Raw genomic sequence first — 13,246 nt, 5'->3', positions numbered from 1 at the left:
TCAAAGGTGTGAAACACAAGGCCCATGTTATTTGCCCTGGTTCTTGTGCCCCTGCCTCTATGCTATGGTCCTAGGGAGTGGGCCTTTCCCCGCTCCCACAAAGCAGCTCCCCCTGCTGTACGCGCAGATGATGCTGACACACATGATGATGTCATCACATGACGTGTGTTGGCTTCAGAGTAGGCGCGTACAGCGGGGGGCCCTAAAGCAATTTGACATCTGCTGGCTTTGCTTTGTGGCAGCGAGAAATGGTGAGTAAATGTTTTTCCCTCATTGAAATAGAGGAGAGGCAAGGGATAATGGGGGTAGTGTGGGGGCTCTATCTGCCGAGGGCATTGTGGCTTCCGGGGGAAGTGTGGGGGCTCTGGTTGCTGGATGCACTGTAGCTTCTGGCGGGCTCTGGATGCTTGGGGTAAGTGGCTGCCGGTGGCCAGTGTGCAGGTTCTGGCTACTGGGGGCACTGTGGCTGCTGGCGGGCTCTGGATACTGGGGGTAGGTGGCTGCCGGTGGTCAGTGTGCAGGTTCTGGCTACTGGGGCACTGTGGCTACTGGCGGCCTCTGGCTTCTGGGGACACTATGGCTGCTAGGGGACAGTGTAGGAACCCTAGCTAGTGGGGGGCAGTATGGGGGCTCTGGCAGCTGGGGAATTCAGTGTTGCTGTTGTCCTCAAATAGCTGATTGTGATTGTAATGCTGCATAAATGTAACTACTAAACAGCTTAAGTTGATACATTCATACAGTAATAAAATTACATTTGGTCCCTTAAAATCATTTTCACGAGGGGCCTCGTGGTTGCCTTAGAGTGTAGAACTTTGTGTGTGATATAAGTATATAAATGATTTTATATACAGTATGAGTGTATAAATATGTGTGATTTTGTAAATCAGAGTGTACAAATATGTACATATTTTTTATGTGGAAGGGGGCCCCATGCACAAGTCTGCTATGGGGCCCAGCCTCTCCTAGTTATACCCCTGTATATCAACTGTCCTGGTCCTGGCTACCCCCCACACCTTTGGTTTCACAGGTATCAGTTGACTACTTCTGTAGAATTCTGGAGTTGCTGTTTATGTATTTTCCTATTATATAAATTCTAATGCTTTGATTTTGATACATTCAAGTACAGGGTCGTGTTTTGAGAGGTGATGCTACAATTAGTAACGTCTATAGCATGAGTCAGAAAAATAACATTTCTTGGTGGCTGGCAGGTCTGGGCGGTAAATACGTGGGCGGAAGTTTCATAGTCCACACACTGTCAGACATTGCAGTGGATAGGAAATTATTAATATGTGGAAATAAAATAAGTTTAAATTGGGTTTACTATTAATAGTGGTTTAACCACCGAAGGAGCAACGTTCCATATGTTCTATAGGGGAGGACACAGATGGTTCAGGGGTTTTCAGGTTATGAACTTGTCTATTTTTATTATCAAGTCGAGAGCATCAGAAACTATCTCTACATATAATGGCTACATGTTTTCCATTGTCACCTATAGGAACAAAGCTTTCCCTTTTTATAAGGTAAACTGGGCCTTCATGAAAGCGACTCTAAAAATCCAACTTTCCCTTTAAGTTTGGTCAGGGAAACACTCTCCACTATATTCACAATATGGCTTGGAGGGCTGCCATAATAAGGAATTTCAGGGAATCATATTTCCCGCTCCTTAACCCATCCAAGTTACAGTTTACCATCATGCACTGTATCACATACACTCACCCGCCACTTTATTAGGTACACCATACTACTAACGGGTTGGACCCCCTTTTGCCTTCAGAACTGCCTCACTTCTTCGTGGCATAGATTCAACTAGGTGCTGGAAGCATTCCTCAGAGATTTTGGTCCATATTGACATGATGGCATCACACAGTTGCCGCAGATTTGTCGGCTGCACATCCATGATGCGAATCTCCCGTTCCACCACATCCCAAAGATGCTCTATTGGATTGAGATCTGGTGACTGTGGAGGCCATTTGAGTACAGTGAACTCATTGTCATGTTCAAGAAACCAGTCTGAGATGATTCCAGCTTTATGACATGGTGCATTATCCTGCTGAAAGTAGCCATCAGATGTTGGGTACATTGTGGTCATAAAGGGATGGACATGGTCAGCAACAATACTCAGGTAGGCTGTGGCATTGCAACGATGCTCAATTGGTACCAAGGGACCCAAAGAGTGCCAAGAAAATATTCCCCACACCATGACACCACCACCACCAGCCTGAACCGTTGATACAAGGCAGGATGGATCCATGCTTTCATGTTGTTGACGCCAAATTCTGACCCTACCATCCGAATGTCGCAGCAGAAATCGAGACTCATCAGACCAGGCAACGTTTTTCTAATCTTCTACTGTCCAATTTCGATGAGCTTGTGCAAATTGTAGCCTCAGTTTCCTGTTCTTAGCTGAAAGGAGTGGCACCCGGTGTGGTCTTCTGCTGCTGTAGCCCATTTGCCTCAAAGTTCGACGTACTATGCGTTCAGAGATGCTCTTCTGCCTACCTTGGTTGTAACGGGTGGCAATTTGAGTCACTGTTGCCTTTCTATCAGCTCGAACCAGTCTGCCCATTCTCCTCTGACCTCTGGCATCAACAAGGCATTTCCGCCCAAGAACTGCCGCTCACTGGATGTTTTTTCTTTTTCGGACCATTCTCTGTAAACCCTAGAGATGGTTGTGCGTGAAAATCCCAGTAGACCAACCCTTCTGGCACCAACAACCATGCCACATTCAAAGGCACTCAAATCACTTTTCTTCCCCATACTGATGCTCGGTTTGAACTGCAGGAGATTGTCTTGACCATGTCTACATGCCTAAATGCACTGAGTTGCCGCCATGTGATTGGCTGATTAGAAATTAAGTGTTAACGAGCAGTTGGACAGGTGTACCTAATAAAGTGGCCGGTGAGTGTATATGTACAGTATATGATATAATGCCTGATGGTAAATTATAATGTGCAATGGGATGGGGTTAGAGGCACACAAGAAGGTTAGTCTGGTCAGATAACAGGTATAGATGACATCTGAAAACTTACAGGTGATCAATTTGCTCCTCCGTGGACAAAACTCCATGAAAAATCCCCTACATAAACAATAGTCACTTCCAGTTTAATCCTGGATAACACTTATGTCCCACACTGTGCCCCTTAAAGGGGTTTTCCCACAAAGAAAATTCTCACATCTCAACCCCCTAGTGATTTTAACTCAATAAGGATCATTTTAACCCCTTACTTTACAAATTACTCCGTTTTATTGCTGTTTTAGCTCCTAACTCTCCCTCTACTGCACACTGTAAGATTCCAGGGTGTGGATGGGGCCTCACTAAGCAGACACAAAATTGTATTATCCATCTAGTTCTGTGGGGTGACAATGTGGTTACATTATCAGGGTACAGGGTTTATATGCACTTTCATCTGGCTAGGTAATCTATTTAACCCTGCCTCTTCCTGCGAACCCTGCCGGATCTTTGTGCCTAGAGAAAGCTGTGTTTATGCCCTGTGCTGTTTCTGAGAATTTCGGTTGTGACCCCAGTTCCGTTTCTTACTTTGCTCCTTTGCCCCCTGCCCTGCCCTGTTGCTACGTCTCTGATCCTGTGCTGCCCGTCCTGACCCCCTTGCCTGCCGTTCCTGTACCTCGACCTTGGCTGCCACTGCGGACAAGTCCCACCTGTAGAACGACCTTGTGGTACCATGCCGCAGCAAGTCCAACCCGCTTTGCGGCTGGCTCTGGTGAAAACCAGGTGCCACTTAGACTCCGGTCCCAGGAAGTGGCTTGTGTCATCGTCTGGAGTGGTTCAGAGGATCCACAACCTCTGAGCATGACAGTAAGATCCTGCCATGGATCCTGCTGAGGTTCCGCCTTCCAGTCGGCCCAATCTTGCCACCATTGTGATCCAACAATCCCGGCAGATTGCCGCACAGCATGATCAGCTGGAGCAAGTCACCGCCATGTTGCAACAGCTGCTAGCTACTCAGCATCAGCAACAGGCTCCTGCGACTCCTGCTACCCCGGTCTGTCTTCCTGCCGCTGAACCCAGGCTATATCTCTCAATGCCCGGCAAGTATGATGGGGATCCCAGGCAGTGCAGAGGCATGCTATTGCAATTTGTCACAGAGTGATTCAAGGTGGCATTTTTTCCTCAGCCTCCTCTCTGGGAAAGTCCTGGCCTGGGCTACCACTTTTTGGGACAGAGACGACCCGGTTATGGCTACTCTCACGGCATTTCTTGTGGAGTTCAGCCTTTGAAGAACCTGCACGGGCCTCCTCTGCTGAGACTGCATTGTTGAACCTGCACCAAGGCAACTTGTCTGTGGGCGAGTATGTAGTTCAGTTCCGCACCCTGGCCTCTGAACTTGCCTGGAACGATGCAGCCCTCATCGCTACCTTTAAGGAAGGTGGTCTCATCACCCTGCCCACTCGGATTGACGTTTGGTTCAAGGAGTGTGCCAAGGAACTACGCTCCAAGCACCCCCAAGGCCATGTTAGACATCTTCCTCGCCTGGCACCTGCCTTCCAAAAGCTGCTCCAGCCCTCGCCTGAATCTTCTGCTGAGGAGCCTATGCAGGTGGAACGAATCCGGCTTTCCCTACAAGAGCGTTCCAGACAACGTCAGGAGAACCTCTGCATGTATTGTGCCAGCCCAGAGCACTTTATCGGGACTTGTCCTGTCCGTCCCCAGAATCCAGGAAACGCCAGCACCTAGGGTTCTTGGGAGAAGCATCCCTCGGTGTAAGCAAAGCTTCTCCACGCTTTAGGATTCCGGTGCTTCACAGCATTGGTACTGGCACCCAGATCCAGGTCTCTGCTCTATCCTCTCTGACCTGGTCCAGTACTGCACCAAGCCTCTGTCCTTGCAATTCGGTGTGCTGCACAAAGAAAGACTGTCTTTTTATGTACTACCATGGTCCATGTTCTCCATCCTGTTGGGTATACCATGGTTGCAGCTCTTTGGTGGGCACCTGATTGCCAGTCTCGCTGTGTAGAGATGCCTCATCCAGTGCCAGTCCTGGTTTCTTCTGTGTTTCCCAAGGCCCTAGAGGGCCTTCCCTCTTGCTATTTGGACTTTTTTGATGTCTTCTCGAAGAAGCAAGCCGAAATGTTGCCGCCTCACCGTCCTTATGACTGTCCTGTGTATCTGCTGCCAGGTACGTTCCCTCCGTGGGGTCGTGTGTACCCACACTCGGTACCAGAAACCACAGCCATGTCAGACTATATCAAAGAGAACCTGCAGAGGGGATTCATATGCAAGTCCTCTTCTACGGTTGGTGCAGGTTTTTTCTTTGTGACTAAGGACGGGTCACTCCGTCCATGCATACACTTCCGTGGTCTTAACAAGGTCACAGTTAAGAACCGCTATGCATTGCCGTTGATCACAGAGCTATTTGACCGTCTTCATAGAGCCAAGATCTTCTCCAAATTGGATCTTCGAGGAGCCTACAACCTCATTCGAATCCGCCAGAGAAATGAGTGGAAGACCACTTTTAATACCCGTGATGGACACTTCGAGTACCTGATGATGCCGTTTGGACTCGCACCAGCCGTCTTCCAGGAACTCATTAATACCAACTTTAGAGACTTGCTTTATGTCTGTGTTGTGGTCTATTTGGACAATATTCTGGTATTCTCTCCGGACTTTAAGACCCACCAAGTCCACATACAGCAAGTCCTCAGTCATTTAAGGGCCAATCGCCTTTACGCCAAACTTGAGAAGTGCCAATTCCATCTACCAAGTATTCCATTTCTCGGCTATATCATCTCCGACAGAGGTCTCGGATGGATCCTGCCAAGCTGTCGAGGTGCTGAGTCTCATCAATCCGGTCTCCTACAAGCTGCACCTTCCTCCCACCATGGGCATCCATCCATCCAGAGGGGGAGGCCGAAGGGGGGATACTGTGAAGGGTGGTCCCGCGACCTATATCGCGGGTCACGGGCTAACCTGTACCCCGCTCTCCCCGCCAGTGCCTCGCACGTGCAACTCACAGGTCCTGGCTCCTGCTCTGTCCTTTTCGACCGCCTTCAGGAGATTTAACGGGCCAGCGCGGTACTAATTGGCGCTGCCCATTTTCAGATAATCTATTTAACCCTGCCTCTTCCTTGGAACCTTGCCGGATCTTTGTGCCTAGAGCCTTGGAGAAAGCTGTGTTTATGCCTTGTGCGGTTTCTGAGAATTTCCGTTGTGACCCCAGTTTTGTTTCTGAATTCGCTCCTTTGCCGCCTGCTCTGACCTGTTGCTACGTCTCCGACTCCGATCCTGTGCTGCCCGTCCTGACCTCCTGCCTCTCCCTGACTATGAGATTGCCTGCCATTCCTGTTCTTCGACCTTGGCTGCCACTGCGGACAAGTCACGCCTGTGGAACGACCTGGTGGTACCATGCCGCAGCAAGTCCAACCCGCTTTGCAGCGGGCTCTGGTTAAAACCCGGTGACTCCGGTCCTAGGTAGTGGCTTGTGTCATTCTCCGCAGTGGTTCAGAGTGGTTCTCAAAATCTCTGAGCCTGACAGATCTACTGTGCTTCCCTACTTAATATACAGGCAGTCTCTGGGTTACGTACAAGGTTCTGTAGATTTGTTCTTAAGTTGAATTTGTATGTAAGTCGGAATTGTATATTTTATAATTGTAACCCCAGGCAAAAAATGTTTTGGTCTCTATGGCTACTGGATTTAAAAATGTTGGATTGTCATAAGAACCAGGATTAACATTAAATCTTAATTGTAGACACCTGTGATAACTGTCATAGCTATGTATTGTAGCCTGGGACTAAATTACAGGAAATTACCAACATCCAGAGGTCCATTTTTAACTAGGGGTCCTCTGTAAGTCCGGTGTTCTTAAGTAGGGGACCGCCTGTATATATATACATATATATGAATATGTATATGCATATATGTTAAGGGGGTCTCCAAGACACCATTCTTTTGCTATAAATATGTAAAGCAGTGGTCTTTTACAATCCTCTTAGCTCTTACTAGTGCCACCCACAGAATGAAACCATTGCGCCAGGCTTCTAGGAAATCATATGCAATGGAAAGAACTTTCATATATATACCAATTACAATAATTTATTACACTGACTACTACTTGAGTACTCAATGTGGCTAAAATACAAATGTAGTCGATAAGGCCATGACATAAAAGGGTTTCAACTGGGACAAGTTGAATTTCAGGCCACATCTTTACTCATTGATGTAGACCAGGTGAGTATTCTTTTTTATGCATGAGGCTTTAGTTGGAAATTTTAAATATGGCCATACCTACTTCAAAAGCCAATAATTTACAATGATTTTCATCTTCAGAACATCAGTCCAATGGGTCAGCAATCAGCACACATCTTTGTAAAAAAGTGTTATTTTTTTTTTTACTAATTGTAAAAATGACCTACAAGCTTCGACATTTTTACTTATCTGCATATATATTAGATTTGGAACTGTTCATTACCTGATGTTACAATTACAATATTAGTTCAGCATTTTTTCATTTTTTTGTAAAATATTTCTTATTCAATAAAAAGTGATAGCTAGAAATGAGTATACAAGGGCCATCAATCTGCTGGATTGGCTGTTCGGCTGTTGATCTGGCAATTTGCCCGAGTCACACGGATGAACCCACTCATATCTATTGATAGCCACTAAATGTCTAGGCAAACTACATTTAGAAAAGGGGATTGTCAGATAGTTTCTCAAAAGTCCAATATTGGCAATGACAATAGCAAAAACATCAGTATTAATCTAACAGGGAAACTCAAATTGGTAACATGATTTTAAAAAATTGTTTTTGAAAAGAATGATTGTTAAAAACATTAAACAGTAACTAACCCTTTGACAAATCATTTAAGAAATGAATAGAGCAGTTAATCATAGTAAACTTTGTTATATACTTCATTTAGAAAAACAGCTTCTATGTGACTTTTTCTGCTCTTTCTCCTATAGTGAGCAGTGAGCAGTATCTGAAAACCTTCTGAGCTCTGTCTAACTCATACAGATAAACAGGTCCCTACCTAGTTTCTCCATTGATGATTAAGCTTTCTCCCTTATAGATATAAAACATTTTGTCAAAATTTTAGTTACGCTTTATATACTGACTGAATGCTAAAAAACACAGGATTAGTTAAAATAGTTGTGTTAAAAAAAATTTATTTTCAAAAAATATGTGGAAACAACTTCTTACAATCTTCTCTTTTGTCTGCAGCTCCCGGACGACTTTCAGGAAAGAGTAAGTGAACACTTGGAAAAACATGGGTGTAAACTAACTGTGCCCCTGTCTAACACCTCATATGCTGACAGCATTCCTACTTGTGTCATTGCTAAGGTGCTGGAAAAACCCGATCCCAGTAGTCTGTCATCACATCTGTCAAGTGCTTCAATGAGAGACCTTAGCTATGAGCATGAGCGCATTCAAGAGCCTGAGGAGAAACTACGACAGAGACAGCAGTTCAAGTCTGAAATCTACTGCAGTGACACGGCTCTATATTGTCCAGAAGAAAGGAGAAGAGATCGTAGGCAGAGCTTTGATGTACAAGTTAAAGATGAAGTGTTCTTAAGATCTCAGAACTCTACAGACAGCACTGTAGAAGATGGATTCCATTCGAGCTTCTCACACGAAGCCTTCAATGAATATGTAGCATCGCTACCCACATCCAGCTCATATTCGAGCTTCAGTGCTACTTCCGAAGAGAAGGAAAACAACCAAGCCAACACTTTAACTGCCTCCCAGCAGGCCATCTACATGGGCAACAGAGATGACCTGTTTGAAAGAAAGTCTACCACTGGTTATGAGCATTCTGCTAGCCCAAGATTTGTCAAATCCAAGTCTGTCCAGCACATGGAGCATAGCCCAGAAAATACGTCATCACCCAACTTCACTAGATCCTCTTCCTATGTAGAGGAACCTTTCCATTTCTCCAGAATACGTACACAACAGACACTAGGTGCTCACAAATCCCACAGTGAGTGTAGAAGCTCTCATCTCTCTGAAGATGACTTACCAACCAGGTGGAGACAACTAAGCGTGGAAGACATTGGAGCTTACTCTTTCAGCAACGATGGCCGAATATCACAGTGTAGTTTTACAGAACAGTATTTTGCCCCCAGCCCGGTTAAACAGTTGGAAAACAGAATGAGCCCTCTGTATGCCAGTTATAAGCAGGATAGCTTTTCAGAAGGGGAAGAAATGTGTCAAAGCAGAATGGGGGACTCATGCTTTCTGCGAACAGATTCTGGCTTGAAAATTGACATCAGTGCCAGTTGCAAACAAGAAATGCTGTCTACCTTTAAATCAAAAGAAGTAAGAGACCAAATAAGTGAAAGAATGTCCATTCAAATAGGAAATAAGAATGTAGACACCAATGCAGGAGCCAAGAGGGAATATGTTGATGTTAGTCCGAATAGCTCTGCGGAATCTCTCAGTCAAAGCCCTATGGAGGCCTCAGATGTACACCAGTCTTCCATTGACCAAGGACATGCAAGCTTTCATGGCAAACCCCAGCAATTCCAAAGAACTGGAAGCATTGGGTTGACGAGAAAAGATAGTCTTACAAAAGCACAATTATATGGGACACTGTTGAATTAGTGATCTTCCGAATTGCAATAAGTAAAGATTATGGAGAAGGATCCTGGAAATGTTATAAAATTTCCATTTAGCCAGTATTAACAATTCTCTATTACGTGTTTGTGTATCTTGCACTTCGTGTGAAAGCTTCCAGTACACAACAAAGCATAGTAATGACCCTGTACATATGAGAATTACCTCACTGCATATGTGCATAAGGCCATTCTGAAAATATGGGGGGGGGGGAGGTTAGAGGTAAAGTCAACCAGAATTATAATAGTAAGATGGGATTGTAACCAAAGCAAACCAAAAAGAAAAAATAAAGCAAAATGTATTGCAGTAGCCATTATCCAAGTATACAAAATTCATTTGTTACAGCAGAAAAACCAGATATATCAGGGTTTCAGATCTACATCACAATCCGTATCGGCTGCTTGAAACATTACCCCTATGCCATCTCTTTTTTATTTAGTTTTTTAGTTAGCGCTGCTTTGAACCAAAACAATTATTGGCTACTGTCAATCATTTCTCAAAATCAACTTCAGTTACGAAATCTTATTTCTACTTTAATGGTGCAGAATGCAATTTTCATTAAGGATTTTTGGAGAGAATTCACATAAACCGTTATTTAAAGGGGTCGCCCCTTTACTCCATGTTTTCTGTAATGTGTGTGTAAGTGTGGTTGGCAGGATATTAGGTAATTTACCAATATACATATATTAAAAGTTCTGCATCGCTCTCTTGATATGTCTATGTCCTGTCTTTTACCTCACCAGCCAGACATTCCTGTCCATAAAATGGCCACAGATGGAGAGTCATATGATCTGTCAATGAACAATCACTCTGCCAGGACCTTGATCTTTTATTCATGAATACTATCATAAGGTCCTGGCAGGGCGATTGTTCATGGAGAGATAGAGATCACATGACCCTGATGGCTGATGAGGTAAAAGTCAGGAGGCTTCACTTTACGTATCAAGAAACCGGAGCTTTTAATAGATCCTGTCCTCCACACTTACACACACAGTACAAATAAATGAGTTAAAGTGGACAACCCCTTTATTTTATTCTTTAAATAAAAGATGTGCAATGAGTATTGGGTTAAGGTATTGTAAATGGTGACACTCTCCGTATATCAAGAACTGGGCAGGTTGCATTCAGTGTTGCTTAGCTGTGGATTTAGTATTTCATCCAGTATTGGGATTGATGTCTATTCAATATATATTTTCTACAAAAGTGGGTTAAAATGGGTTTCAGGGATACAAATATTTAAGGGTGAGCTTTTGGTCATCAATATCAAATTGGGGTCTCAACATCTGGCACCTCCACCAATCAGCTTCTCCAGAGAAACCAGATAGTTTTATTGTCAGACCAGTGACCAGAGTTGGTTATCAACTCATGTTACCTAAGATGGGAGAAGAGCTGTAATAATTCACTTCAGCCACAACACACACAGTACACAATAGAACGGTCTGCTTCTTGTTTGATTTGCTGTGTATTTACTGTTAAGATTAATGGAGGATCCAGGTGTTGAACCTACACCAATCTGACATCAAACTTTTTTCTCTAAAAACCTAGAGGGAATCCCCCCTAGATTGCCATAGCCTTTGATTTTGCTAATTCTTTTTCCCCATCTATTGAGATTTGGAGAAAGTTAGGTAACAAGCAACAAAAAAACTTCAGTAGTTGCCATGTATGTCTAATAGAACATATAGGACTTGTTTTTCAAGAGAAAAACTTTTACGACTTTTAACGTCTACAGTGCCTACATGAAGATCCCTCAATTTGTCACAAGGCTAGTCATTAAGTATGATTAGAGCTCTAATTCTTACTATTACCAATGGATGAGAATTCTTTGCATTTGTCCTGGTTGACCCACTAACTATTTGCTTAATTCTTTCATCATCACGGCCAGTATAATGGTTTACAAAGACGTTACCGTCAGTGCAGAGGATAGGAGAGCTGTGAACCTAACTGCTCCTCATGTACTACCTCAGAAGTAATTGAGGGGCTCTTTGTTAATACGTTTTCTATAAGCTTGCATTTATATTGGTAATAACGCATGAACTGTCCTAATAGTGTCGTATTTTGCATTACTCGATGAAAGCAACAAGTTGAAATATTTCACTTTTTTCTAACAAGGACGTGTTTCTAATTGATCAGTTGAGTTGTGTTTGGGAGGTCGATGACTTGAGAAATTGTGGTTTTAATAAGCTGGACATCTCCTGCTCTGGTACTGAAAAAGCTGCAAGGATTCAGTGCACATTGGCGTTTTTTTTTTATCTTGACCCTCTTTTCTCAGGAATACGTTCCCTTTAAGACATCTGTATGACCGGCCTAGGCATGAGCTTGTATTTATAGATTTTTTTTTTGCCTCTTACCATAGGCATGCACATGGAATTTGTGAGGGTCGTAGAATCTTCATGGAGCAGGAAAGCTGAGCACATCCATTTAAAGAGACCATTATATAAGATATATGCAGCTTGCATTAACATAAATAGTACTTCTTATTAACAATCCTTGCCTTGTATACTGGTCCGTGCCAGATGGGTTTAACACTCTTACCACTGATTATAGATTTTTGCTGCCACTTTTTTCTTCAGCCTCTCCCAAATCGTCCCTAAATGGTCTATTCTTCTAGTCTTCTAACTGTGAATTTCCCCCTTTTTGGGGAAAATAAAAACATGAAGAATGCATTTTGAAATATTTTGTAATTTTCAAAGATGAAAGCTCTTAAATAAATAAAGAAAAAACTGAATTACTGTGTGTGTTCCTTTTGCTGTTTAAATGGACATCAGCTTCATCGTTTGCTGTATTCTTTCAATTGTAAAAAAAAGTAAAAATGTCATGGTCTTTACAACAAATGTCCATGTCGGGTCCTAATATACTTCTGTATGCACCTCAGTTCACTCCATATGAATTCCACAGCATCCTCATATATTCTCACAAGAGGATTGTGACCAGTGATTGGTCATTAGGAGAAAAACCTAAAGCCCCTACATACACATCGACTAATTATTACATACATACAGTTATGTGCAAAAAAATAACAAAGACAACCGAGAAAAAGCTAATTTTTCATAACATTTATGCCCATATACACAAAGGCACGGGGAGCAGTACACATTCAATTCCTAAATGAAAATATGAACAAAATATAATTTATTTTTTAAACTGGATATGAAGCAAAAGGAAAAATAGATGATGTTTGCATCTTCAGTTAGATAACTGATACTTTTAGGCTGGGGTACACGTTCCACTACCATTACATTCATAACTGGGGGAAGGGGGTTTGGGTGGGTCTCGGCCCATTCGCATATGCGTTGCCAAGGAAACATTTGCGATTGTTAACTAGGCCAGGTGTCTTGCATTTAAACAATAGAGGACACCAAGGCCTGGTTATCGATCGCATGTGTTTTCCCAGGAATGCATATGTGATCCCCCCTTAACTGCGCTAGCGCTGCATTATGAACACAACACTAGTGCTACGTGTGACCACGGCCTTGCACTCCAAACTGAAATTAAGCTTTAATCTCCGAACGTATAGTATAACATTTATTTTTGATAACTGTTTTACATTTACATGACATTGAATTGTCACCAGGCATTATGGGGCCAAGTTGACTGGACCACGTTCCACAGTTTTTCTTGGGTCTTCATAGAGTACTGTGGCTTGAATTAAGTGTTGATTGGACCTCTCAAAAACTTG

General features: G+C 43.4%; 1 protein-coding gene across 6 annotated transcripts in view; it reads left to right on the top strand.

Annotated features, from left to right (window-relative positions):
• Positions 1-12,295, top strand: part of BEGAIN (brain enriched guanylate kinase associated) — a 161,738-nt gene extending 149,443 nt beyond the window's left edge. For 5 of the 6 annotated variants that reach the window (XM_072116191.1, XM_072116190.1, XM_072116189.1 and 2 more), the window contains 2 exons: positions 8,179-8,202; positions 8,299-12,295. In XM_072116191.1, coding sequence (XP_071972292.1) covers positions 8,179-8,202; positions 8,299-9,558 — 1,284 coding nt within the window. In that variant the 3' untranslated portion in view covers positions 9,559-12,295. Of the gene's footprint in view, positions 1-8,178 lie in introns of all 6 variants that reach the window. The other variant, XM_072116186.1, reaches the window with a different exon arrangement.
• The last annotated feature ends 951 nt before the right edge of the window (positions 12,296-13,246 follow it).

Source organism: Engystomops pustulosus, chromosome 7 (genome assembly GCF_040894005.1).
Source record: "Engystomops pustulosus chromosome 7, aEngPut4.maternal, whole genome shotgun sequence".
Taxonomy (NCBI): domain Eukaryota; kingdom Metazoa; phylum Chordata; class Amphibia; order Anura; family Leptodactylidae; genus Engystomops; species Engystomops pustulosus.
This window is presented reverse-complemented; position numbering and strand designations above follow the sequence as displayed.